The sequence below is a fragment of the Myodes glareolus genome, chromosome 15, assembly GCF_982192425.1.
Source record: "Myodes glareolus chromosome 15, mMyoGla1.1, whole genome shotgun sequence".
Lineage (NCBI taxonomy): Eukaryota > Metazoa > Chordata > Mammalia > Rodentia > Cricetidae > Myodes > Myodes glareolus.
Genome location: NC_142040.1, coordinates 47,152,091 through 47,178,547, shown reverse-complemented (window position 1 = coordinate 47,178,547; position 26,457 = coordinate 47,152,091). Strand labels below are relative to the sequence as shown.

The following is a 26,457-nucleotide window of genomic DNA, read 5'->3' as shown; positions in this document are numbered from 1 at the left end:
GGGTGTCTGTTATAGTGAGCCACATGGGCCTCAAATGAGTCATCCAGCGATCACGCGTGAAACTAGTTGTGAGTTATTGCCCTGTAAGCTCCATCCACAATATGGGAAAGAGAAAAGGAGGCAATTGATTCTATGGCAACTAATGGCCCGTATTAACAATGCCACACTTTATTTCCATTAGGTGTTTAACCCGAAGAAAGAGGAAGTGGGGAGAACAACGGCTGAACCCTGATATTCTGCCATTTTAACAAGCCCGGCTATGAAGACACACCCACTCGCCTCCCTGGCAGAACCGCAGACAGCTACAACCTGAGGTGGTCAACAGCTAGCATTCTTCCTTTCCAACAGAAACTAGTTTCATTTTTTTTAAGTACCTGTCAATTAGCACAAAAGACCATGTCAAGGGTCCACACTGAGAAAGTCAAATGCGAGCTAAAAAGGTTGAGGTGACACACACGGTCACATGATTTTTGTCCCTTTAAGTTTCTATTTTGGTCATGGTCAGGTGAGGAGTTTGCACACTGCCCAAAGCCTGGGACATAAGCAGAGGGAAGGACAAGGACTCTGAAGGACTTAATCACAAAGAAGTTTCTTCCTTTCCTATCCTCACAAGTAAGGTTTTATTTGCTTCTGTTTTAAACACACACACACACACACACACACACACACACACACACGGCAGTGGGGGTGGAGTTAGTTTGGGTCTCAGAAATAAAAAGTGTGCTGTAATTCCAGCACAGAGGAGGCTGGCGCAGAATGATTGCTAGCCTAAACTACATAACAAGTTACAGGTTAGCCTTGGAAACAAACAACTTGCCATTCAGTCTCAAAAACCAAGACCAGAGGGCTGGAGAGAGGGCTTAATGGGTAAAAGCATCTGCTGCTCTTGCCAAGAACCAAAGTTGGGCAGCTCACAACTGCTTGTTACTCCAGCTCCAGAGGATCTGATGCTTCTAGCTTATGCTGGCACAAATACACACAGACACATACACACACAAATACACACAGACACACACACACACACACACATACACACACAAATACACACAGACACATACACACACACAAATACACAGACACATACACAAATACAGACACACACACAAATACACAGAGACACATACACACACAAATACACACAGACACATACACAAATAAATACACACACACACAATTCTTAAAAATCTCTAAAAAAATACAAAACTTTCATAGATTGAATACGTATTCCACACTAAACTTGTGGATGCAATATACTCCAAACAAAGTATACCACTTTACTTGTGGTAAAGACAAGAGTGGCAGTCTTGGGTCCTAGCTTCCTGTCATACAGTCCTTCCACCACAATGTGTTTGTCCACATTTTCTAGAAATCCTCTATTGCTCTGCCTTGTTATTTACACATAACAAATCTTTATGAGAGTCCTGTTCTATACTATATAACTCTGCTGTCATTATTTCTGTCTCAGAATAAAGAGTCCAAGCCTCAGCAGGATCCGGAAGAAAATGAAAGAATTCATCTCCACCCAGACAGGCTGACAGGTGAGGTCACCTTGAAATGCTTCTCCGTGAAATTCCATAGAGAGCGTGCTGGAGGAAGACTCAGTTCCCCCGTGCACCCCAAGAGCCTTCAAAGCACAGAGCCACAGGGCAAGAACCCTTTGTGGTAGCTAATAATTAGTGTCATCACAGCACTAATTACCATCAGCACTAATTACCCAGCAGCTTTTCCCATTCTGGGAAAAAAAAAAGAAGGAAAGAAAATAAGAAAAGGAAAAAGAGAAAGAAAAGAAACCTGTCAGAAATATTTTCTAAAGGTAGAAGTGGTTCTGGAGATGCAGTTCAGTAGCAAAATTCTTTCCTAGTAGGCCAAGGGCCCTGGGTTCAAACTGATGTGGGAGGTTGTTAAGAATGTACCCAAACAACCAAAATTCAACATCCAGTAAGGTAGGCTGGAGAGATGGCTTGCAGATAGTATGTTCATGAGACCATCAGGTGGCGCTCACAACTGTCTGCGACTGTAGTTCTGAGGGATGCTCAGCAGGCACACATGCATGCATGTGGTGCATACAGACTCATGAGGACATACACACAGAGACATAGATAACAGTAAAATCTTAAAAACAAACAGTAAGTGACATATTTCCAGGGAATGTAATAAGAGCCTAAGAACATAAAGAACTTCATAAGCACTTGATTTTTTTCATTATTCATACATGTTAATATTTGTCAATGTATGCTTTGTTGGCATTTAATATTTATGTACTATTTACTAAGAAATCAACTTTTAAAAAAACAGCTTTTGATCTCAGAAAATTAGCCACCAATTTTGGGAGACAGTATGATCTAACGTGCCACTTACTCCTGGGGTCAAAAGGACCCTCGTGTCAAATTCCAGTTCAACCAGGACTGAACGGCTGTGTCAGAAACATTTAACCACTGACTGTGCCTTTGTAGAGAGGTGCAACTTTTGGTCAAAGCCAGGTGAGGAGCTTGCACAGTGTCTAAAGACGAAAACTGTCCATTGTCTCCCAAGATACAGACAGAAAAGGAGCCCTCTGCCGAACTACAGGAAATTCCTAGGGTTGTCCTCTCCTTTGGGAAGTGACACCTTTTTTCTATTCCCAGCTAAGACAGTAAAACCCAGCTGTCATTTATTGCAGTTTAATTGTTAACCTCACCACTCCCTGCCTGCCCTCTCCCCAACCAATGATTTCATACAGAAAATTTGTACCATGGCCATCACGTTACAATGAATGTTGCAAAAGAATTAATCCGTGTACTATCTCTTTAAGATTTTCAAGCATGGGTCCTAGCTTATAATTACTTTTCCTTTCCTTCACTTGTCCATTCCTTTCATTCTTTCTTCTCCTTGACAATATCTCACTCTGTGGGTCTGGCTAGTCTCAAAGTCCTGTCCTTAAGCAATCCTCCTGCCTCAATCCCAAGCAGCTGGGACGGCAAACACACTACTATCCAGCCATACGTTCATCTCATTTATAATCCTGTTTGCTGGTCTGCAAAATCGGAGATGACTTGGCAAGCCAGGAACTGAGTGCAGTCAGTGGGGCTGAGGAAACCCAATGCCCGTGGCTAACTGTACCACAGAGGATCTTCAAAAACCCAAAGCCCAGGAAGCACCTTAGGGTCTGCGAAGACAGCCCCTTACTGGAGGCTTTTGACTTTGCTCTCTTAACCCGTTTTGCCCCTGATCCCCTGTTCACAAGTGTGTCTCTGAGAGTCAAGAAATACCCAGGTCACTAGCAGTAACCTACTAAGATTAGGCAACTGGGGAAAAGTGTAACTCTGATACCACCTACCTTTTCTCCTCAAGTAGGCAAGTCTAAAGAGGCTATTTAAACTACCTAGTTTGCCTCTTCCTATCAATATAGTCTATATACTAAATGGTTTTTGAAAAAACAAACTCGGTGGTGGAGGGCTTGCTCAGCGTCGCCGGAACAAAGCCCTGGAGAGCCCCAGCAGGACACCTGCAACCCCAGCACTAGAAGCCAAAGGATCTGAAATTGAAGGTCAACCTTGGCTACACAGTGTTTGAAGCTAGCCTGGGCTTCATGAGATCATTCCTGGGGGTGGGGGTGAGTTCATGTATCATTGCCAAATAAACAAATACATAAACAACTCTCGCGTTTGCACAGAGTACCTAAGGGAATGTGGGGGACTTACTCTGGGATAAACTTCTCGTGACAAAGTACCTTATTTTCTACTCTCCTGCCTTCAGCAGAACCCCATTTTGTTGTGATACTAATTTCTGGTATTAAGATTGAGGGAGGGACATAATGATTAAGTACTTTAATGAAAAAAACAAAATCCTTAAGAGTGGAAAATATTTTTCTGTTTAATGTTTCTCCCTTCATCCTCTCTCTGTGGACCTTCCTCACATCCTTTGGCCTAACCTCTGCAGTCTTACTCAACGGCCAAATCTAAACTTCATCTCATGACTTCCCTTTTAGCTGTTCACTGCCACTGTTACTTCTTCTCCTTGTCACTCAACATTTGAGAATTTAGTGCAATTACACTTTGGGATGAAAATACACCAAACGCGTTTTAAAAATACGCTTTAGATTTTGACTATGTTCTTTACTATTTTGTGAGCATGTGTTTGTATCTGGGTAGGGAAGAAATGGGTCACTGTGCCCCTGCGGAGGCGAGAGGACAACTTGCAGTTCCCTCTTCTACCATGTAAGTCCTAGAGGTCAAAGATCAAAGATGGGCTATCAGACTTAATGAAGCGCCATTGTCCACCAACCCATCTCGCTGGTCCCAAACACACTTTTAAAAATATACATAAGCATGACCTTCATGAGAGACAACTATACACCCAAGTGGCAATGTTGCCACCTCGGTGCTGTTGAAGAAATCGTGACACAGGTCGGCGTGGCCTACCTTGGTGTCGAAGTTTGGCAAACAGTACTGGGGAAGAGAAGTCATGGAAAGAGGCAAAGAAAACCAGTTAGGAGGAAAAGGTGAACAGGAGCATGTGAACTTGGCAGGAAGAGTGTGGCATCTCTGCCAAGAGGAATCGACCCATGTTCAGCGTGAATGAGTCCACTGAGTACCTTCCAAATCAGAAACCTTGGAGGTGGCACAGCAATCAGATTTAAAAGTCTCCAGGCAACCCTGAGTCAGTCATGCTAAAGTTTCATACAACGAACTTGCTCACCATGGGGAGGGGGGAAGTTAAACAAAGAAAGAAACACCTTTCTTTCTTTCTTTCTTTCTTTTTTTTTTTTTAAGCCAGACATGGTAAATAAGGCCACACCTGTAATTGCAGCATTCTGCAAGCTGAACCAAAGGATCATGGGTGCAGGCCTTCCTAGGCCTCATAGCAAGAGCCTGCTTCCCAAAACAAAAACATAAAAGCATTTTTTAATAACTATCTCGTTTTACCTGTTGGCCATATTTTAGCTGGAAAACGTTCAAGGTTACTTAAGCTACCCGCAGGTATCTCGTGCACATATTAAACGAGTATTCTTTGCGGAGCAGTGTGCGATGTTGAGGGAGACAAAGAACCGGCCAATAACAAGGTCCCAAAGTTACACAGTACACAAGTGATACAACTCAACAGAGGTGGGGTGCCAAGTGCTATGCCCCAAGACCAATGCAGGAGCTGGGAGAATACTCCAGACAGCCTAACTTTTGAACCCTGCCACGAACTTTTAATCAGAGACAGCAAAACCCATAATTATAGCTCATCCACCTGCAGGTTTGCTGGCTTGGGAAATGGTTTAATGATTATATTGAAAGTGGGGTAGGCTAGAGGTGAATAAATTACACTCAGACAAACGTGTACTACCCAAAGAATGTTTTCGACCTTGGCCCAAGGACATCCCTGTGTCCTGGTTTTGGCATCTGCTCCATCACTTGCAGAAGGTCAAGCTCTCATTTAATGTCTCATTTATCTAAATCTATATGCAATTACCAAAATGCCTCCTATGAGAAGTTTAATAATGCAATACTTCAGTTCTGAAGCGTTCCCTAGGACCTTTGGGAGAAGCCTGATGACTTCTCCAGCAAGAAAATGAGCAACAGGGAAAGAAAGGGGTTCAGAGTATACACATGGTGAGCAAGAACGTGCCCTGCGCAATGCACTCATCAGAGCTACAATCTGAAACATCACCAAATAAAACACTTCGTTTTCTTGTCCAAAGAAGAAGTTCCTGAGCAAACTGAACCCACCACGGTGAAGCCACCTTCCTGAGGTTGAATTGTGGTCTAGCACTCAGTTCCTTGGCCCCACACTGAAACCCAACCTGAATGTGTGCTTACTGAAAAGATAGTGCACCAGCAAAACCACCCGGTGATCCGCTAGGAGGGCATCTCTGGGTACTAGCTTGGTGAAGCTGTGGGAGTGTAATCGGTCAAGGTATTATTTTAAGGACTTTGAAAACTGCATGTCCCTAATCTGGATCTGGTGGTCACCAAGTAAGCAAGGGCGGCGTTAGTAGATTGCTGCGGAGCACAGCCAGCCCTCCATCCACTTCCAACCGCTTGGCAGGCAAGGCGCCCCGTGACGCCCCGAGAGTTCCAGTCCGGGTTCCCCTTTCTACCGCCATATAGGGAAGGGGAGGATGGAGCGGCAGTCCGCCCCCGCCGCACACAGCATCCGCCCACTTGGCGGTGAACTTGAGCCAGCAGCGGTTAACCCGGTCGGGGGTTCTGGGCCTCAACCGGCGCCGCCGCCTGCAGCTCCTTCAGGTGGGGCGCAAGCCTCGGTGCGCCGCCCTTCCCTGCTCTGCTCCTTCCACCCTCCCCGTCTCTAGGGCGGCGGCCACCACGGGGACCCTTCCCAAGGGCGTGGGCGGGAAGCGGGTGGGGGAGGCGAGCCCCTGGGGCGCGGGCAGCCCCCAAGTCGCAGCAGCGCTGCACAGAGCCCCGACCGCTGCTCCAACGCTGAACGCCCTGCTTGCCTTCATCTCGCCCCATCGGGGAAACGGATGGAAGAAGCAAAGATAGACGGACAGACAGCCGTGGCGCGGGCAAGCCTGAAACCGCCCACCGTCTCCGAGCCCGGGGCACGGCGCTGCAGATGCCCGGTCCCCGGCTGGTGGTGGAAGGGATGGGCAGGGCAAAGGACACGCGCGCCGCTCGCTCGCGGCTCGTCCGCGCTTTTCCCGCGCGTGGCCTTCCTCTTCCCCTTCAATTTACCTTATGCCAGGCGCCCCGCGAGCTCCGGCCGGAGGTGCAGAGCCGGAGGCCGGAGGACAGGAGTTTGAGAGCCGCCATCTTCGGACCCGGGCGCGAGAGGAGGTGGAGGAGCGGAGCGCGCGGGAGTGTGTGCGAGCGCCGGTTGCCGGGGCCGCGGCGGCGTCACCGGCTCGGGAGGGAAGGGAAGGCGAGCCGGAGGGGCGGGCTGGAGGCTCGACCGCCCGTCCGTGACGTCCGCGGGACCTCGGAGTGGTGCCGCCCCTTGCAGACTGCTGGCTTGTCAAGGAGCGAGACAGGGAGGGGCCCCACGGCTCCGAGTGGGAGCGCGCCACTGGCAGCGCGAGTCCCCTGAGAAGATCCCCAGGCCGGATGTGCTGGGGTTATCTGCGGGCGCCTCCGCTGCCACCGCCGCGCCACCTTAGGCTGGAGGAGGCGCTAGTGTGTGCAAGCCCTTAGCTCCACGCTTGTGGTGGACCAGGGTTCCAGGTTTGAAGGGGACTGGAGGGTCTCTTGCTGAACTTGTTACTTTTCCAAGTCGGCCTCGGGAATATGTACAGACACAAAGGGTCACGGATTAAGATTTTCTCCCAGGTCTAGACAGCTCCTATTTCTAACATTTCTCGAGTACCACCACCACGCTCTTTAAGTCTGGCTTTGGCCTTAAATTTCTCAGAAAACCAGCAGCGTTCTGAGTGACCCTCAAGAGATGTGACCCTCTTAACCGACAGAGGGACAAAATTAGAACTGGGCCCTTGTTCCCCCATCATCCTAGTTTGTGTTCCAGGATTTTCCTGGCACCGGAGTCCCAACAATTCCAGAGATTGTACAGCAGGTACAAACACAGAAGTGTCTGCCTTGTCCTTAGCCACGTTGCATAAGTCACCTCACCTTGTAATGCCCTGCCTGTCATAGTTTTGTACGAGCAAAGCCAGGCGAGGCTCTGGAACACAAGGAGCACACAAATGCTAGGCACTACATTTTCGTCAGTTTCGGTGCTGGATTAACTTTTTGAAGTTTTGTTTGAGAAAGCATCCCACTGAAACATGATATATGTGGCTCGGGCTGCCCCCCCCCCCGCCCCCTGCCTCTCCATCCTCTTTATGCCAGCCTATCCGAGGGGGTGTGTGTGTGCGCGCGCGCGCGCAATCCTGCCTGGCTCAAGCCTTATCTTTTGACTGGCACCCAGAGGACCTGAACAAATTCGATTTCTTCAGAACCTTCTATACACGTGTTAGAGTGAAAAAAAAAAGAAGAAGAAAAAGAAAACCACCAGGAAGCCCAGTACAACTTTTAATGAGCTAAAAAACTGCCCACGTCCTGAAAGACTGATTAACTTTTGAGATAATGTGAAACCCATGAGAAAATTAAATGACACTCTAACTTCCTTAGAAAGTACACTAAGGCAGTGAAGGATTAACAATCCGGTTCAATTAAAATCTTTCTATGGTCAGGTGAGATGATAAGAGCACTTGTCTCCAAGCTTGGTGACCTCATTTGACCCCTGGGAGTCACATGTCACATGGTGCCAAGGGAGAACCAACTACTTCAAATCGTCCTCTGACCTCACACGTATGGTGGCACGTGCATGAACACATGCATTTACATATGCACGAAACAAATCTGTCCATAAAAGCTACAGTCTCAGCATCCTTTTAACTCACAATTTCTCCTGTAAATATTATTTTTGTTTTTGTTTGGTTTGGTTGGTTTGGGTTCTTCTGTGTCACTTTGGAGTCTGTCCTGGCACTAGCTCTGTAGACCAAGTTGGCCTCGAACTCACCTGCCTCTGCCTCCTGAGTGCTGGAATTAAAGATGTGTGCCATCACCGCCCAGCAAATATTTTGGTTTTAATATGGAAACAAAATATCAAGTTAAACTCTCCAGTTCCATAGGAGACGTTAACAAGGTAATCCTAGATGTATTTTCAGGCACATCCTAGTGAGTGCGGGGGTTGTGATGAGTTCAGATGTTAAGATGAGGGTCCGTGAGTAGCCCTAACACAGCTGCGGCAGCTGTTGTATCGCAGTTTATAGAAGGAACAAAACCTAGTGCTGCAGTCGCTTTTCCACTTTTGCCCTTCCAGGACCATGTGAAAAGGAAAAAAACAACAAAACCACTGGCAACTGTGTGTGTGTAGTCATCTGACTCATTCTTGGCTGGCTGGACTCAATTTGTTGCTCCTAGCTGAGGAAGACAATTATTTTAAATCTTGTATTTCTGTGGAACACTGTTCCTGGGGGGGGGGGGGAGGGGAGACAAAAAACAAGGTCAGCCTCCCTGCTGCAGAGTCAGAAGACAGGGTGCTATGTTTTAGACACCTTCTTCTTTCACCTTCTCAATAATGTGTAAGCCATCTATTCAACATGAAAGGGGGATTGATTTTGTACAAATCTTTTTCCTGATTCTGCAAAAGCCATTTTAATTTTAGTTGCTTATAAAAATCCTGATTCTTCTAAGTTTCTGAGTAGTAGGAACATTTCCCTCTTGCCTTTGTGTGGGGATGGGTACTGGCGACTGAACTAAGACCTCTGAAATATATTTCCTGCTCTATTTTTAAATTGCCCACCTGAGCCCAAATGTACCTTGTAGTCCAGGGCTGAACTTGAACTCTTGATCCTTCTGCCTCCGAAGTAGCTAGGATTATAGGCCTGTGGTAGCAGGGCCAGCTTGCTCAATACCGTAAAGGCAGTTTATGACAAATATTCCACCTCATGAAGTTTTTCCTATGAAATATCATACCGCTTGACTTTTACACTCTTAAAGAGCAGAAAGACTTTAAACGAAAGGTCCCACACAGCTAACAGGAAAATTCGTGTTCTGAGGTTGTGGGTTGAAGGTTCTTTCACCAGATAAGTGCAGTCTGTTGGATCGCCAGTTAGAATGTTGTCACCGTGTTTCTGCTTGAGAGATTTCATTTGACTTCTGACACGCAGTGTGATAGCTCCTGCTTTTACTGAAAGATAAGACACCCTTCCCTAGTTAGCAGCCTCTTCCTCCTGGAGGAAAATGAAAGGCGTCTGAAGACTGGTTCTCAAATGTTGTCTGACTGGCTTAACTAGTAATGGGAGTTTTATCTATGTGGTGAAGCAGCTACAGAAATGCATAAATGCCTCATTTTACGTAATGAGCCTTTAACAGGAGAGAAAAAAAGTCTTCCAAACACTTGTGTCTTCCACTTAGAAAACAAAAACAAAATCTTCTGAAGTTATATATAAATTTGCAAACGTAAGTATTGGTTCACTTTGTAAAATCATTATGCCTTGATTTGCCTATTTTGTTAGCTTAATGTTCTCATAGTTCCCTTGAATCAATACTTTTTACTTGGTTTTGTTTAATTAAAACATTAAAAGGAATTGGATTCTGCCAGCAGTGGTGGTGCGCGCCTTTAACCCCAGCACTCAGGGAGGTCGAGACAGGCAACTATCTGTGAGTTTGAAGTCGGCCTGGTCAACAGAGTAAGTTCCAGGACAGCCAGAGCTACACAAAGAAAGCCTGTCTTGAAATCCCCTCCCCGCAAAAATGGGTTTTTCCCTATTTTATTTTTCACAGAAGAAAATGAAAATATATAAGCTACACAGTCAGAAATAGCTCGCTCCCAGGAATAAAAATGAGAGGCATGTTAAGGGAATAAGAAAACTTCAGGAATGGGGCAGTGGCAGCACACGCCTTTAATCCCAGCACTTGGAAGGCAAAGACAGGCAGATCTCTGTGAGTTCAAGGCCAGCCTGGTCTTCCAGGACAGGCTCCAATGCTACAGAGAAACCCTGTCTCGAAAAAGAAAGAAAGAAAGAAAGAAAGAAAGAAAGAAAGAAAGAAAGAAAGAAAGGAAGGAAGGAAGAAAGAGGAAAAGAAAAGAAAAACACAGCAATCTAGTGCACTCAACTTCATCCTCAGCTCTCCAATGGGAGGGAGAAGCTGCCGTAATTGACTTTTATTCCCCTGGAACTGTAAGCCAAAATAAGTTCTTTCTTAGATAAGTTGCTTTCGATCATGTTTTTGGTTACAGCAACAGATAAGTGACTAATACAGAATCTGGTACGAGAGAGTAGGCTGTTGCTGTGAAGCACTTGATTACATTGCTTTGAGGAGGAATGTGGAAGGCTGTGGAAATCTGGACTAGAAAAGCAGATGAACACTTTAAATGGGTAATCCTAATAAGGCCTGAAAGACAGAGAGCAATGAGGACAGTGGAGACCCAGCTCCAGAGGGTTCAGAGGGAAGGAATTTCAGCGATTGGGCTGGAAGCCATTCTTGTGATGCTTGGACAAAGGATCTGACCACCTTCTGTTTTTATCCTAAGAATTTGCCTGAAGCTAAATTTAAAAGTGACAGATTAATTTCTTTGGTGAAGAAAATTTGAGAACTACATGAAGTTGAGTCTGTGGCCTGGTTTTTTATTGATAAAGCTTCTTCAGGTCTACAATGAAAGGGAGCAAGTCAGACAGAAAGAAAACAAAATAATACCGTTTGGCAAGACATGGAGCATTCAGAATGTTACAGCCAAGGCATGCCCGAAAGTGGCTACAATTGGTAAGGAGTTAAGCACCATTAAAGAGAGGCTTAATCTTCCCTGGTGTTTTAACAGGGTGAGGCCCCAACCAGCTAAGCTTCCAGATTCTGAAATGAACGGGCCTATGAGATTTTTTTGCTTTTGGTAGGCAACAGCAAACAAGGCAGCTGGTAATGTGATTCACGGGGCAGGATCCATCCCAGGTTTTAGCCAAACTTAGCAGGTTTCTCAACATGGTGCTGTCTTAGACACATGGAAGAGGCAAGACTCAAAGGGTCATGAATTCTTCTTTTTTTTTTTTTTTTTTTTTTGGAGGTGTAAGTGAATTTTTATTGGGAAGGAAGTTGTCAACTCAAACAGCAGCAAATGAAGAATGCATAAAGGAAACTCCCCGTTGTCACAGACAGATGTAACCTCCAGAATATGTGACATAGGAGACATTTCAATCTGTGACCCCCCAAGACTGGATGCATTAAGAGCTTTCCCATCCAATCCAACACTTCTGGATTTCTACTAAAAAAGGAATATGCAGTAAGATTATGGAAAAGTTGCTTCTGAAAGGATTAACCCCCAAAGAAGGGTCAGAGAGGGAATGTAGAAATCGGGGCGTTATTATCACAATTACTGTAAATTGTAATGCACTACATTTCCATATCTTCACAGTAATACAAAACACAGCCCCCTGCAGAACTGGTTCAGATTACTTAAATACCCAATGTACTGTCTACACAAGTGTCTGGAAGTTACTCGTGTTTATATGAAATGAAGCTATTGATACTTTTCTACAGCAGTAACTGCACACCAGGAAGGCCGAGACAACACAAATCAGGGGATGGAGTTTTCCCAAAGCTGCAGTGTGAAAAGACTATAAACAGTTGATCCCATACACACGAATAGGCTTCCTTGCTAGAGGAAATCCAAATGAAATAAGGAATGGAGATGTAAAAAGGTTTTCTTCAGGGAACGAAGGACAGCACCCTGGATGCCTTTAGTTTTCGGCCCCCTCCGCTGCATCACATTCTTCTCCTGCACTGTCCGATGTCCATAATGTTAAGTTGTCTCTAAGCAACTGCATGATGAGGGTGCTGTCTTTGTAGGAGTCTTCATTCAGTGTATCAAGCTCTGCGATGGCCTCATCAAAAGCCGTTTTAGCCAGTGTGCAGGCAAGCTCTGGATTATTAAGGATCTCATAGTAAAATACAGAAAAATTAAGGGCCAGACCCAGGCGGATTGGATGTGTAGGCTGCATCTCTTTCTTGCTTATATCAAATGCCTCTTGGTAGGCTCCTTGGGAATTATCTATCGTCTGTTTTCGATCATCGCCACATGCTACTTCAGCAAGATACCAGAAATAATCTCCCTTCATCTTCAGATAGAAGACCTTACTCTCTGGATTAGTTGCATTGGCTATTAAATACTTATCCAACAATTCCAGGACCGTGGTGCAGATGGACCTCAGCTCCGACTCCACTTTCTCCCGATAGTCCTTGATCAGCTGCAACTTCTTGTCGGAGGTGTCGGTCTTCTGCTCGATGCTCGAAATGACCCTCCAGGCGGACCGGCGGCCCCCGACCACGTTCTTGTAGGCCACAGACAGCAGGTTGCGCTCCTCGTTGGACAGCTCGGCGCCCTGCTCCGTCACGGCTTTCATGCAGGTGGCCATGTCGTCGTAGCGCTCGGCCTGCTCGGCCAGCTTGGCCTTCTGGATCAGCTCGGTCTTCTCCATGGCGAAGCGAGGGCGAGCGCCGAGCCGGATCCGGAGTCCTCCTTCTAGTCTCCGCGGCCACGATGCGAGTCATGAATTCTTCTTACATGTCTTCAGAGAACTACTAAGGCTAGGAAAGCTATGGGAGAGGCATCCCTGCATGAGGACTTTGGGAAGGCAAGAGGCTCTGAGACGCATTGCAGGAAGCTACGAAAGTGAAGGCTGAATTGCAGTAAAGATACCAACATTTTGGTGATTGCATAGCCATGGGAGAACTACATAAAGCGGATAGAAGTAGTCGGGGAGAGGGGTGTATATTATAGGCAGCAAAATCAAGGAGTAGAGGCAACTAAACCCTTATTATCAGATGTGGAGCCACAGGATACTGTGTTTTTCCCTGTTGAGTTCTGATGTTGTTACAGAATTCCCATTTGGAAGAGTAGTGTGTATTCTGGGTTATTATACATTGAATGTAAGTAATTTGCGTTTTGATTTTTATAAGGTTTACAATTAAGAGACTACCTTGAGTCTCAGAAAAGACTTTGAACTTTTGAGTTTTAAATACTCTTGAGGCTGTGAAGGACAATGGGGAGTTCTGAAATTATATTAAGTACATTTTGTGTTACAGTGTGGTCATGAGTGTCCGGGGCAGTGGAATGTGGTGGTTCAAATGAGAAATATCCCCCATTAGTAAAGGAATTTGAACACTTGGTTCCCCAGGTGGTAGCGTTGTTTGGGGAGGTTTAGGAGGTATGGTCTTATTGGAGGAAGTATGTCACGGGGGACAAGATTTGAGAGGGTGTAGCCCTTTCTACTTCCACTATGCTCTCTGCTTCATTTCATGCTGTACTTAACACGTGATAGCTCTGCTTCCTGTTGCTGCTGCTGGGTACTTGCTGCTGTGCCTCTCCACAGGGCGGACTCTGATGCCCCTGGAATCACATGCCAAGATAAACGCTTCCTTTTCTAAGTTGCCTTGGTATTTTAGCACAACAATAAAAGGTAGCTAGTACATACAGCCTCCCCCATGCCTTTGAGGACCAAAAGTGCACACTTCTTAGAGACTTACAAATGAATGGTCTTTATTGACCTTCCTCTTATACACACGTTTTTATTCCAAATTACATGGGCCTTCGAATTTTATATGATGAACTCACACAGTGTCAGAAACCGACAACAGACAAACCAAGACACATGTGAATTCTAAGTAGGCGGATTGGGTGCCAAGCAATCTCAACACTGTAGTTCCCTAAACGTGTAGCCCCTGTGGTGTCATAGCTAACGATACCTGTGCAAATTGCTGAGATATGTGAGAATATACCAACCAGCGTCTATTTATACTGGAGGTGATAAAACCTATACCTTGTAGATTTATGTCTTAGTGCTGTCTGTCCATGCTTTTGCAACAACAGTATATCTTATCCTACGTAATGTACATAGAAATTTGTCTCACACAGTTCTGGATGTTAGAGTGCCTAAGATCTGAATGACTACTGATTCTGTGCTTCGCATTCCTGTGCAGCAAACTGCAACCTAATTTAAGAATATATTCCTATAACAGATAGCTGAATGACAGCTGATCTTAACAGTTGTATTTCAGCCAATCCTAGGCTAACCTGGCTGCTTTCCTCTGAAGCAAATAACTCATGATACCATCCCCCCCCACCCGAAAGGCAAATACTGAGTTGTGATTAATCAGGGATTTCTTTTTGTCTTCCTTAATGACTGCCCATGTTAGTGAGTAGAGCTCCCGGAACCACTAGTCCCTCAGAATGCTGCCTCGTAAATGAGTCTTTCTTTGTTCAAATAAACGGCTGGGTGGGTTTAATGGTTTTTTTATTCTTATAACAGGTTTCTTATGCAGTCTCGTTTACCCTCTTTATATCCTTATAGCAGAAGCTATGTTATAGTTTGTATACTGGCAACAGTCCCATTTCATAAGGACGCCACCTTCATGACTCAATCACTTTGTGAAAAACCACACCCCACATATTATTACATTGGTGATTAACCTACAAGGTGAAGAAGTGTGCAGAGTACATATTCAGACCATACCTGATGTTTCATCGTTCCTCACACTCTGGGAAACATCAGGCAGGATTCAGACTCTGTACTTTCTGATACTAATTCTTGTTCCCCTTGCATCTCCCACTTGCCGAGATGTCTTTGGATCTGACCCCAGGTCTCCAGTCTGCCTAAACCTGTTATTTCCGGGTTTCTGTCTGTTCATTCATATAGATTATTGTGAATCCCTGCCAAGTAAACATTGCTTTTTTCTTTAATTTAAGCGTTCTTGCAAGACTCATTTCAAATGCATATACCCCGTGTTTTCACAACCTTTCCTAAAATATTTCAAGAGCTCCTCACTGGTACTGTGATGGACACAAGAGACAGGAGAAGTCTGTGGTCAAAGTAGTGGCTCGATGTCTCAGAGAACCCAAGGATGAGCTGGTTACTGACCTTTGTCTTACACGATGAAGATCTGTCTTGGGAATTAGTAACTGTGGCAGCTGGAGAGATGGCTGAGCAGTTCAGACCACTTGCTACTCTTCCAGAGGATCTAGGTTTGGTTCCCATCACCCACATGGCGACTTATATTTCTCTATAGCTCCATTTCCAGGGAATCTTGTACTCTCTTCTGGCCTCCACAGGCACCGTGCATGCACAAAGTACACTTTCATACATGGAAGTAAAACACTCAGACACAAAAAGTAAAAATGAAGAAATCTTTTGTTTTAAAGAGAAACATAACTGTAAAACCACCAGACTGTAGGCTACTCCAGCAATCTCATAAAAATAGCATCCTGCTTTCGGTTCTGAGGTAGACAGCTTTCTGTTTCTGTCGGTGCTGCTCACCCCCCTTCACCACTTGAAGCTTTGCTTCAATCCTCCTACTCTGCTTCAGATTTATTTCCCGTATCAAAGGTGAAGCCGAGCATCTGGTCAGAGCCAGATTTAAAGCGTGCAGCTACTTAGAGACTGCCACATGCAACAGTTCCGCTCTTCCAGCCCTTGCAAATGCGTGCAGATGCACAGGTGCTGAGTCATGACGGCAGAAGATTGACACCTGCGATTTTCAGTGTGTTATACTGGTGTGGTCATTTTACAACCTCTTCCACTGAACATCTGCAGTGCCCCGCACTGTTCCATGTTATCATCACTGGGAAGGTGGTCAGTCAGAAATGTGGGCATCATTTATTTTTAACCATACATAGTGTGCACACAATACATACGGTAGAACTACTTGATAGCAGTCATGAGAAGGCTATTAGTACTATTTTGGGAGCCAAAAGTTACATGCAAGTAACTTCCTACAGCAAGGAGGGTTGGTGTCCCCTGGCCCTCAAGTTGTCATGGGTATAATAATTAATTCACATTGGATCAAAAACCTAAAGTAAGAGCGAAACCTATAAAACTCTTGGGAAAACTAGGCATAGACTTTGAGAATTTAATTAGGCAATGAGTTTTAGGAATTATGCAAAACGGTATCTCCTAGAAATGTCTGCATACGCAAGACCAGAACAATGTTGATATCAATGCTGTTGACATGGAGGGGGAAATTTTCTCTGGGTCTCACTCCCAGAAAAACAACTACAGGCAGCTAATGACTGCATGTATGTAACAATAATAGTAATTTGAGGAGGGGTTCAAATGAGGGTGACTGGCAGGGCCTTGAAGGAGGAAAGGGAAGGGGGAAGTGATGTTATCCCATTTCAGTTAAAAAACATTTAAAAGATATGCTTAAATAAAATATAGTGTACCTCCCCAAAAAAGCATGCAGCTATAAAAGGCCATCTAATTCCAAGAACTCAACAGAGCTACTGCTTGACATTTGAAATGGAATTTTATATCTTAACTATTATAGCAACTGCAACCTAAGTCACTTGCATACTCAGTTTTTAATTTTAAATAAAATGATATATCTTATTTTTAGTATATTAATGATAAGGATTGTACAGTTTAGAAAGAGACACCAGGATAGTTTTTCTACCATCTCAATTTCTATGTTCAAACCTAGAAATACATCATTCTTAGAGCTGTCTTTTCCTACGCCCTGTTTTTTCACTTAGCTCTCTGAATATTGGCTTGTTTGAATTTGTGTGTATAATACTTTTGTGTAAAATGAATGCTCTGACCAGGCACACATACTGCCTGTGACATTTAATGCTGATTATCGATTTGATAGGGTGGAGAATCATCCAGGATACCAGCCTCTGGGCAGTCTAGCGAGCACTTTCTTGACTGGGCTAATTAAGGAGAGAAGACCAACACTAAAATTATATGGCATCATTCCCTGGGGTTGGGCCCTAGATTGCAAATATACATAAAAAAGGGAAAGCTAGCAAAGCCTGTGCATTCACAGTTCTTCCAGACTGCAGAGACAATGTGACTGGCTGCCATGACCTTTCCTGCTATAATGAGCTTTACTTTCAAACTGTGAGCCAAAATAAACCCTTTCTCCCTTAAGTTGCTTTTTAAGATATTTTATTTTTATGCATTTGTAAATTTATTGTGTGTATTGGGGGTATTTTGCCAGTATATGTGGCTGTGCACCATGTGCATGCAATACCCAAAAAGACCAGAGAGGGTGTCAGATCCCCTAGGACTGGAGCTAAGATTCTCTGGAACTGGAGCTGTGAGCTGCCATGTGCTGGGGCTTGAACCTGCGTCCTTTGGAAGAACAACCAGTGCTCTTAATCACTGAGCTGCTTTTCAACCACTATGCCCTTTTCAGTTGTTTTTCTCCTTTCCTAATTCCTTAAGGCTAGCTCTCCTACCCTGCCCAGGGGAGGGGTGGAGCCAGTTCTCCTGAGTGGAATGCCACAGCCAACTGGCAGGGCCAGCTCTACCCCTCCCCACACCTCACCTGTTGCTGGCAGGAGAGCTGGCCACAGAGCAGGAGAGAAAGGTCTGCCCCTTGCCAGCTACAGAACTTGGGAGAGCAGGCCCCATACTTCATCTGGGCATCATAGTAGAGCTGGACCTGGTGGCATGGACATAAGTGAGTCAGCCTGATGCGGGAGAATTGTCTGTATTCTGTCAATCATATTTCAATAAAACGCTGATTGGCCAGGCAGGCAGTATAGGCGGGAAAACCAGACAGGAAGTAGAGGTGATGCAATGAGAACAGGAGAATTCTGGGAATCAGGGAGGTTCCTCAGCGACTCCTGCGCAGACCACCGAAGAGACAGCATGTAACCTGCCCAGCTGAAAAAGGTACGGAGCCATTATGGCTAACATAGATGAGAATAATGGGTTAATGTAAGTTATAAGAGTTAACAAGAAGCCTGACCTAATGAGCCAATCAGTTTATAATCTTATGGAGTCTTGTGTGTGATTTTCCTTGGGACTTGCTGGCTTATTGGGGTACTGGGCCGGACAGAAACCCCAACAAGCCAGCCCCTCACTACACCAGCCCTGAGGGCTTGATAGCTGGAGAGATGGATCTACCCTCTCCTGGGCAGTGTGGAGGAGCTGGCCCTGGTGGCATGGATGTGGGAGAGCTGGCTCCACCCCTTGCTAGGGTGGTGTGAGAGAGTTGCCCCCTCCCCGCCCTTTGCTGGTTATGGCACTGGGAAACTCTGGGTGGATCCTGTCCCACCCCTTGCCAGCTGCCACAAGCAGGAGAACCGGCCCCACCCCTCACCTGGATAAAACAGGAAAGCTGACCTTGTTGGCACCGTTGCAGGAGAGCGGGCCCGCTGATCAACTCAGCTAACACTCAGGCCCACATCCAGAGCTTTAAGTTGGCCAACCCCAACATCTACCCTATCTATGACCTGCTGGAGTGCATGGAAGGACCAGACCTGCAGATCCAAAGCTGCAGGATCTCCACGACACAGAGCTACGACAGGATATCCTATCTGAGAGGAGTCCTGTCCCAGCAGGATCCAGAACTGATAGTGTCAGAAGCCAGATGCCTCAAATCAGAGCAGTGATTCATTACGATGAACATTTGCGAATAAAGCTGTTTGGGCAAAGTGGTCTACTGTGTGACACACAGGGACACACCACAGCCTCCATGGCGAGATTTTTTTAAAATCTTTTATTGTTTTGTTTTCTAGGGTGGGGGAAGGTTGCAAGGGTAGAAGGCAGATATGGAGGGACAGGGAGATGAGTGAAATTGGGGTGCATGACGTGAAATTCACAAAGAATCAATAAAAAGATTTTAAAAGACTATGATAATGCACTGTATATAGTTTCAGAGGCTTATTTCAATGTGACTGCTTCTTATTTGACATTTAAATATAGCAACACAGGGCACTGATATATGGAGCTGTTGACTAATGAAGATTTTTTACTTAAAGTAGGTACTAAGAATCTAAGGTAAGCTGTAGTATGATCAGAACTTTCTTGATATTATATAGCCGAACACAAAGATAGTACTAATAAGCCACTAGATATAAACCAATAGTTGCAATAATTATCAGATTTGTTATTCTTAATGGTTCCATTTACAACAGGAAAATGTTCTTTAATTAAAAGAATGTCATTAATTTATACTGCAAATTATCATCTTATACGTTGAGGTTCTGTATAAATTTATTTGAATGGATCACTCTTACTATGCATATCTTTGAACACAATGACTTTAACTAAATCAGCCTTTCTGCTTCTTGTCCATAACAGAGACCTTATGACATGGAATCTTTACTAATGACGTTTCCTTTATCAGCTGAGCAAGCTCCTGCTGTCTTTTAGAACCAATATTACCTATCACTCCTCCATGAATCTTGACTAATTACACCAGAGTTCATTTCCTTAAAAAAAAAAAAAAATCCTTACCTCAAGCTCTCAGGGCCTTTTGTCACCCGGATTATGATCTTTTCAAGAATATCATTGTTGATTTTTATATTCATTGTTGTTCATTGTGTCGTGGGGTTAACACTAAGTTTAGAGCAGATGCTCAGCATATTTCAGCTTTGCTGATTTGAGTTGCCCTTTTCTCCATCCTAACACAAGCCATGAGCCTTCATCTGTGCCTCTCAGCTCACCTCTTTAGATGGGGCTTTTCTTCCCTAATCATGATGTGAAGGTAATGATTATTCCCACATGCATTCTCCTGCTGACCACCATGCTCTTGGCCTTTCTTCTATAGGCTAACTGCCCTTTCCCCACAGATAACCTGTCACTACAGAACAGGAATTCAACAGTCATTCAACGAGCTATGTATTATTTTATACTTCTTTATTTTCTTACAAAGTTCCCTCTGCTTTTTTCATTGTTATTTCCTACTCCCATTTGAAAAAACATAACTGACCTACTCTTTTTCATGAGGAAAAAAGTAAAACCAGAGGTGAAGGTTGGCAACCACTTCTCACTGGTTATGTTCCAAGACAACTATTAATGCCTACAACAACACATTTCAAAAACTGCTGCCAAGGTGTTATAACGGCCTGTATTTATTTCCAAATCATGTTCCATATATATTATCATAGCTGCCCAGTATAATCCAGGTCAGGGTCACTTATAAATATCAGAATCCTTTGACCCTTTTTTGCCACATAAAAAAGTAAAAATAAATGTCTAAGATAAACATAACAGGCAGGATTCAAATTCTATTATATAACAAAAGCAACTGTATTTATATAATGTCACATAAAAACTGAAAAGGGACATCTGAAAATGAAGGGAGATGTAAGAACTAAACTGAATTGTTTCTCAAATGCTTAAACATAACTTTTAGATCACTAGATATATAGCTTTTATCTCAGAGTTCTAAATACACACTTCTTTCAAAGAGAAGTATTTGGGGGCAAAGGAGACGTGTCTGTGTATAGAGGCTCTTGCCACCAAGCCTGCTGAGCTAAGTCCACTCCCACATGATGAAAGGAGAGAATCAACTTCACCAAGTTGTCTTTTGACTGCCACACATTTACTGTGGTGTATACACACACACACACACATACACACACACACACACACACACACATACACACACATTTTCAAAAACAGTCATAAAAAGAAATTTGCACTTTCATGTTTATTATAGTATTATATATAGCAGTCAAGATATAGGTACACCCTAAATATTCACTCTGTATGGATGGATAAAGAAATAATGACTTGCATATATAGTTAGATACGTTAAAAAGCATTGCTGCAAAGGAAATGAAGGAAAGAAGAATAGAGTAGGCAGCTCCAGACACCAAGTTCCAGGAGTTGTGGAGGGTGGGGGTAGGGGAAGCATGGCTTTGTGGAAACAAAAGTTTTACAAAGTGTGGTGTATTAAAGACTGGGGAGCTTTATAAATATTGGCTCTTGGTGAGTTAGCTAGCATTGAGAGAAAAATGTATTTCTCAAAATAGAATACTACAATTATATGTATGTGTATATATATACAATATAGATTTATACCACATATAATAGTAAAATTCCAATTATGTTAGGTTGCAGAACAGTCAAATTCTGTGAAACGCAGCTGTAACATGAAGGGCTGCGGGCAGGCCTGCTTTTTCCTCCTGGTACCCCACAACCGGCAAGTTCCAAAGAAAATCACATGGAGTCTACATTAGGTTATAAACTGATTGGCCCATTAACTCTGGCTTCTTATTAGTCCTTGTAACTTATATTAATCCATTATCATTATCTATGTTAGCCACATGGCTCAGTACCTTTCTCAGTGTGACAGTTCACATGTTGCTTCTCTGTGGTCTGGGCAGGAATGGCAGAGGGAGCTTCCTGCTTCCCAGAATACTCCCAGTCTCTTTGCTCCACCTCTACTTCCTGTCTGGCTTTCCTGCCTATACTGCCTGCCTGACCAATCAGCATTTTATTAAAATACGATTGACAGAATACAGACAATTCTCCCGCATCATTTCCCTCTTTTTTTTTTAAGCAAAAGAAAATACCCATAGTCCATTTGTTGGGAACATGGGCGTAGTATTTCAGGCTACTTCCTGCTGGTTGGGGGCACTGATGATCTTATGGGGACCTAAAGAAAATTTAGAGTTATAATCAAGTTCTGACTGGAGTATCCTGTGAGTCTTCATCATCTCAGGCAGCAGTCTTGAACCTGTTCTGGATGAAGAACTCTGTCATCTGGGCCATCTGTTCCTATCGGAGATTTCAGAGGTGGCCTTCCTTTATCAAACCTGATTTTTCTTAACGCAGAATGAATCCACAGCCTCTCATTTTCTGTGGAAACAAAAGCAAAATCTCTTCTCCAAAGTAACATACCTTTTGACTTCAGTTTTGAAGTCAAAATATTTATCTTGGATTAATTTAGCAGCATTTATAAGCAAATATCTTTTAGCAGCTGTTGCTCCTTGCTCAGCATTCTAACAATTCAAAGAGAGCATAATAGCATACAGTATCAAGATTCTCTGTGTATTTTCCATCTTTATGCGGCTTTATTTTAATCTCTATTTCTTTTATTTTTACTTATACTTTTTGAGACAGGTTCTTTGTATATCTTTGTCCTGGAATAACTCTGTAGACCAGGCTGTCCTTGAACTCACAGATCCCTCTGTCTCTGCCTTCCCAGTGCTGGGCTCAAAGGTGTGTGCTACCACACCTTGAACTCACAGAGATCTCTCTGTCTCTGTCTCCCAGGCATTGGGATTAAAGGCGTGTGCTACCACACCTTGAAGTCACAGACCTCTGCCCCTGGAAGTCACAGAGGTCAACCTACCTCTGCCTCCCAGGCATTGGGATTAAAGGTGTGTACTACCACACCCAACTACCCTCTTTCTTTCTTTTTACTTTAAGAACTTTAACTTTTATCCTGCATATATTTTTTAACACACTGTAGACCATTTAGAGGTTTTCTTCCTCTTTGAATCTCTCTTTACTGTATATCTCTGTGTATCTCTCTGACCACACGAGTCTTCAATGGGTAGGACTAAAGCTGTGGCTTTGACAGTTAGATCCAGCCCATTCCTTAGCTTTCCAGCCTCATGGCTGAGATACCAGCTAGAGCTGTGTTCACTGCCACAACTCTATGGTGTTTCAAGGTCCTTGCCAGCAAACAAGTTGCAGCATTCTGCTCACAGACCACACTCAGTCGGACTGCCTGCCTGAAAGAGTCAGAGTTTGCCCTGGCAGGACAGACCAGCATTTTAAAACAGCACAGCTTTTTTCTGCAAGAATTGTCTATATTCTGTCAATTGTATTTTAATAAAACGCTGATTGGCCAGGTGGGCAGTATAGGCAGGAAAGCCAGACAGGAAGTAGAGGTGGAGCAAAGAGACTGGGAATATTCTGGGAAGCAGGAAGCTCCCTCTGCCACTCCTGTGCAGATCACCGAAGCAGCAACATGTGAACTGACAACTGAAAAAGGTACCAAGCCATATGGCTAACCTAGATCAGAATAATGGGTTAAGATAAGTCATAAAAACTTATAAGAAAGGGGGAGGAGATAAAAAAAATAAAAATAAAAAAAAAACTAATAAGAAGCCTGACGTAACGGGCCAATCAGCTTTATAACTTATAGAGATCTCTGTGTGATTGATTTTCCTTGGGAGTTGCCGGTTGTGGGGTACTGGACGGGAACAGAAACCCCAACAAGCCGGCCCTCATGTTACACGCAGCAAATACTTTTTTCCAGAAGTCCTATGGGAGGGAAATGAGGAATTGTAACAGGACTGCAGACCTTAGTAGAACCCCAGACCTTAGCTCAACCAACTCCATGATGAAAGTACCGTTCAGGCTGTAAAACTCAGCAAGTAGACAACACCACCTGCCAAAATAAACAAAGACCAGATCCATCAAGTTCATAGTTATGGGAAAGTCTCTAAATGTAACACCTTTTCCTTTTGACTTCTGTAGTTCCACTACTGGCTAACAATTCTTGTTAACTGAAGGATGTTACCCCAGAACATGGATTTTGTGTGTAAAAGCTCACCCTGAGAAAGGCTCAGGGTAACACTGGAATCCCAAATATCTAATGTAGTCACTGGCCAGCTAATAAAGTCTTTCCATTGGCTTAAACCCATGTCCGAGCAGTCTTTTCTGGTGTCTACCTACAATAGAACTGCTCTTCAAGAAGTATGCATTTCAATTATACAAAAACAAGTTCTAGAGATATGATTGGCTTTGGATACCACCTCCTGTTTCCCTTGTAATACTAGAAAGGTAAACTCCACAAGTAATCCTTCTTAGGATTTACAAATACTGTATGAAAGGATTGCGATATCAGGGCTCTATTGAGGGTCATTAAGAGAAAGAACTTCCTGGTTGAAGGAATGGATTCAGTTTCCAGCCCTAGCTGGGGATACGACATTCTGATCCACTCCAAAAGTTAGGTCATTCACGGCCAACAAGACAAAACGTCAGTCTACAGAATGATAAAAAAGCTTCATCAACCAGACAGCAGACAGTGGGGATGATTTCCACATTATACAAAGAACTCAAGAAATTGGTCATCAAAAGAACAAATAATCCAAAAAAAAGAATGGGGTAAAGACCTAAACAGAGAACTCCCAACAGAGGAATCTAAAATGACCGAAAGACACTTAAGGAAATGCTCAATATCCTTAGCCATCAGAGAAATTCAAATCAAAGCAATTCTGAGATTGCATCTTACATCTGTAAGAATGGCCAAGATCAAAAACACTGATGACAACTTATGCTGGAGAGGTTGTGGGGTAAAGGGAACACTCCTGCATTGCTGGTGGGAGTGCAAGCTGGTACAGCCCCTTTGGATGTCAGTGTGGTGATTTCTCAGGAAATTAGGAAACAACCTTCCTCAAGACCCAGAAATACCTCTTTTGGGTATATACCCAAAGGATGCACAATCGTACCACAAGGACATGTGCTCAACTGTGATCATAGCAGCATTGTTTGTCATAAACAGAACATGTAAACAACCTAAATGACTGAAGAATGGATAAGGAAAATATGGTACATTTACACAATGGAGTACTACAAAGCAGTGAAAAATAATGACATCTTGAAATTTGCAGGCAAATGGGTGGATCTAGAAAACATCATATTGCGTGAGGTAACCCAGACCCAGAGAGACAAATACTATATGTACTCACTTATAAGTGGCTTTTAGACATAAAGCAAAGAAAAACCAGCCTGCAATTCACAATCTCAGAGAACCTAGACAACAAAGAGAACCCTAAGAGAGACATACATGGATCTAATCTACATGGGAAGCAGAAAAAGACAAGATATCCTGAGTAAATTGGGAGCATGGGAACCATGGGGGAAGAAAGGGAAAGGAGAAGAAGGGAGGGGAGTGGAGAAAAATATATCACTCAATTAAAAACAATAAAAACAAAACAAACAAAAGTTAGATCATTATATACTGTTGTCTTCTTCTCTAAGAGTTAATTCAGCTGGACTTGTAAACTGCCTAGCTAGAAGATGGAAGAACTAATCAGCCCTTAATGAGATAATGTGTTTAGCCCTCCCAGAAGCCTCTCCTCAGCTGCAGCTGCTCACAGCATCTTCAGCCTGTACCGGTGCTCAGCATGTCTGCTTCTCTTCATTCTAAACAAAGGGGAACAACAACAAAATAACTCTGACTTTTCCTTCTATCTTTTTCTTTCAGACCCCATCCCAAAGCCAGAGACTTTTACACTCAGGACTTTCTCGTGCTTGCTCTGTAGCCTCCCTCCCTCTCCATCATGCAGGTGCTTGATGATTTCCATTGCTGAACAGGTTCTCTTTGTGAAGCCTAACTCAGAAGGCATGATTTCCTTTTCTTGGCATGATTTCCTTTTTTTTGTTTCACTCGTCCTACCGGCTCCCAACATTTACAGCTTTTCTGTTATGTTGTTTTCTTTTTATTATTCAAACTCTAATAAAATGATCCGTCTGGTCTGTTCTTAAACTATTTTATCAATGATATTAAAAACCCAAAAGAGAACTCTGGTTTCCTCATTAAGAAGGTAGGCTGTGTGTGTTTGTGTGTGTGTGTGTGTGTGTGTGTGTGTGTGTTTGTGTGTTTGTGTATGTGTGTGTCCTGGCCACAGTAATAAAAAGACTACTTGGGTTACCAACTTTCACTTGCTTTGTTTTAGGTTTTTTTTCTGTTTTGTTTTTGTTTTGTTTTTTGAGACAGGGTTTCCCTGCAACTTTGGAGCCTGTCCTGGAACCCATTCTGTAGACCAGGCTGGCCTCGAACTCGCAGAGATCCATCTGTCTCTGCCTCTCAAATGCTGGGATTAAAGGAGTGTGCTGCCACTGTAGCATTGCTACCTACTTTATTCTTAACCTGGGAACCCAGAAATAATTTCAGGAGATTAGCTCTGCCTCATATTGTACATTAATATTTCCTTTGTCTATCAGTGCATGGGAAAGAACAATAGGATAACCTTTGTTATGCTGTGGATCTTCAATATCCCTCAAAGACCATGTGTTAGGGATTTGGTCACTAGCATGCCTCATTACCAGGAATGTTACTGGACAGAGGTCTGGCTGCTTGACAGCCAGCATTTGCAAAGAAGTGGTACGATGGAAACAAGTTTTATTGAAGAGCAGGAATGTAGAGATGGAGTTATCATCTCCTTCCTACCCTGACTCCCCCACTCCCAAAGTCTTGGGGATCTCAGATAAGTGGCAGGTGTTGAGAGGGACAAGAGGTTCAGGTGCCTGTGTATTAGGTGGAGTTATTCATTCATCATATT

The 26,457-nt window shown here is 43.8% G+C and overlaps 1 protein-coding gene, 1 long non-coding RNA gene and 1 pseudogene across 2 annotated transcripts in view; 1 reads left to right on the top strand and 2 right to left on the bottom strand.

Annotated features, from left to right (window-relative positions):
- Window positions 1-6,835, bottom strand: part of Oxct1 (3-oxoacid CoA-transferase 1) — a 121,450-nt gene extending 114,615 nt beyond the window's left edge. Inside the window, exon 1 of the mRNA XM_048428499.3 lies at window positions 6,663-6,835. Coding sequence (XP_048284456.1) covers window positions 6,663-6,740 — 78 coding nt within the window. The 5' untranslated portion in view covers window positions 6,741-6,835. The remainder of the gene's footprint in view (window positions 1-6,662) is intronic.
- Window positions 526-25,569, top strand: LOC146891573 (uncharacterized). Its single transcript, XR_014997034.2, has 3 exons — window positions 526-612; window positions 1,466-1,538; window positions 25,380-25,569. It is a non-coding gene; the product is annotated as an uncharacterized LOC146891573 (long non-coding RNA).
- LOC148119691 (14-3-3 protein theta pseudogene) lies at window positions 11,763-12,976 on the bottom strand (annotated as a pseudogene).
- Window positions 25,570-26,457: the final 888 nt, after the last annotated feature.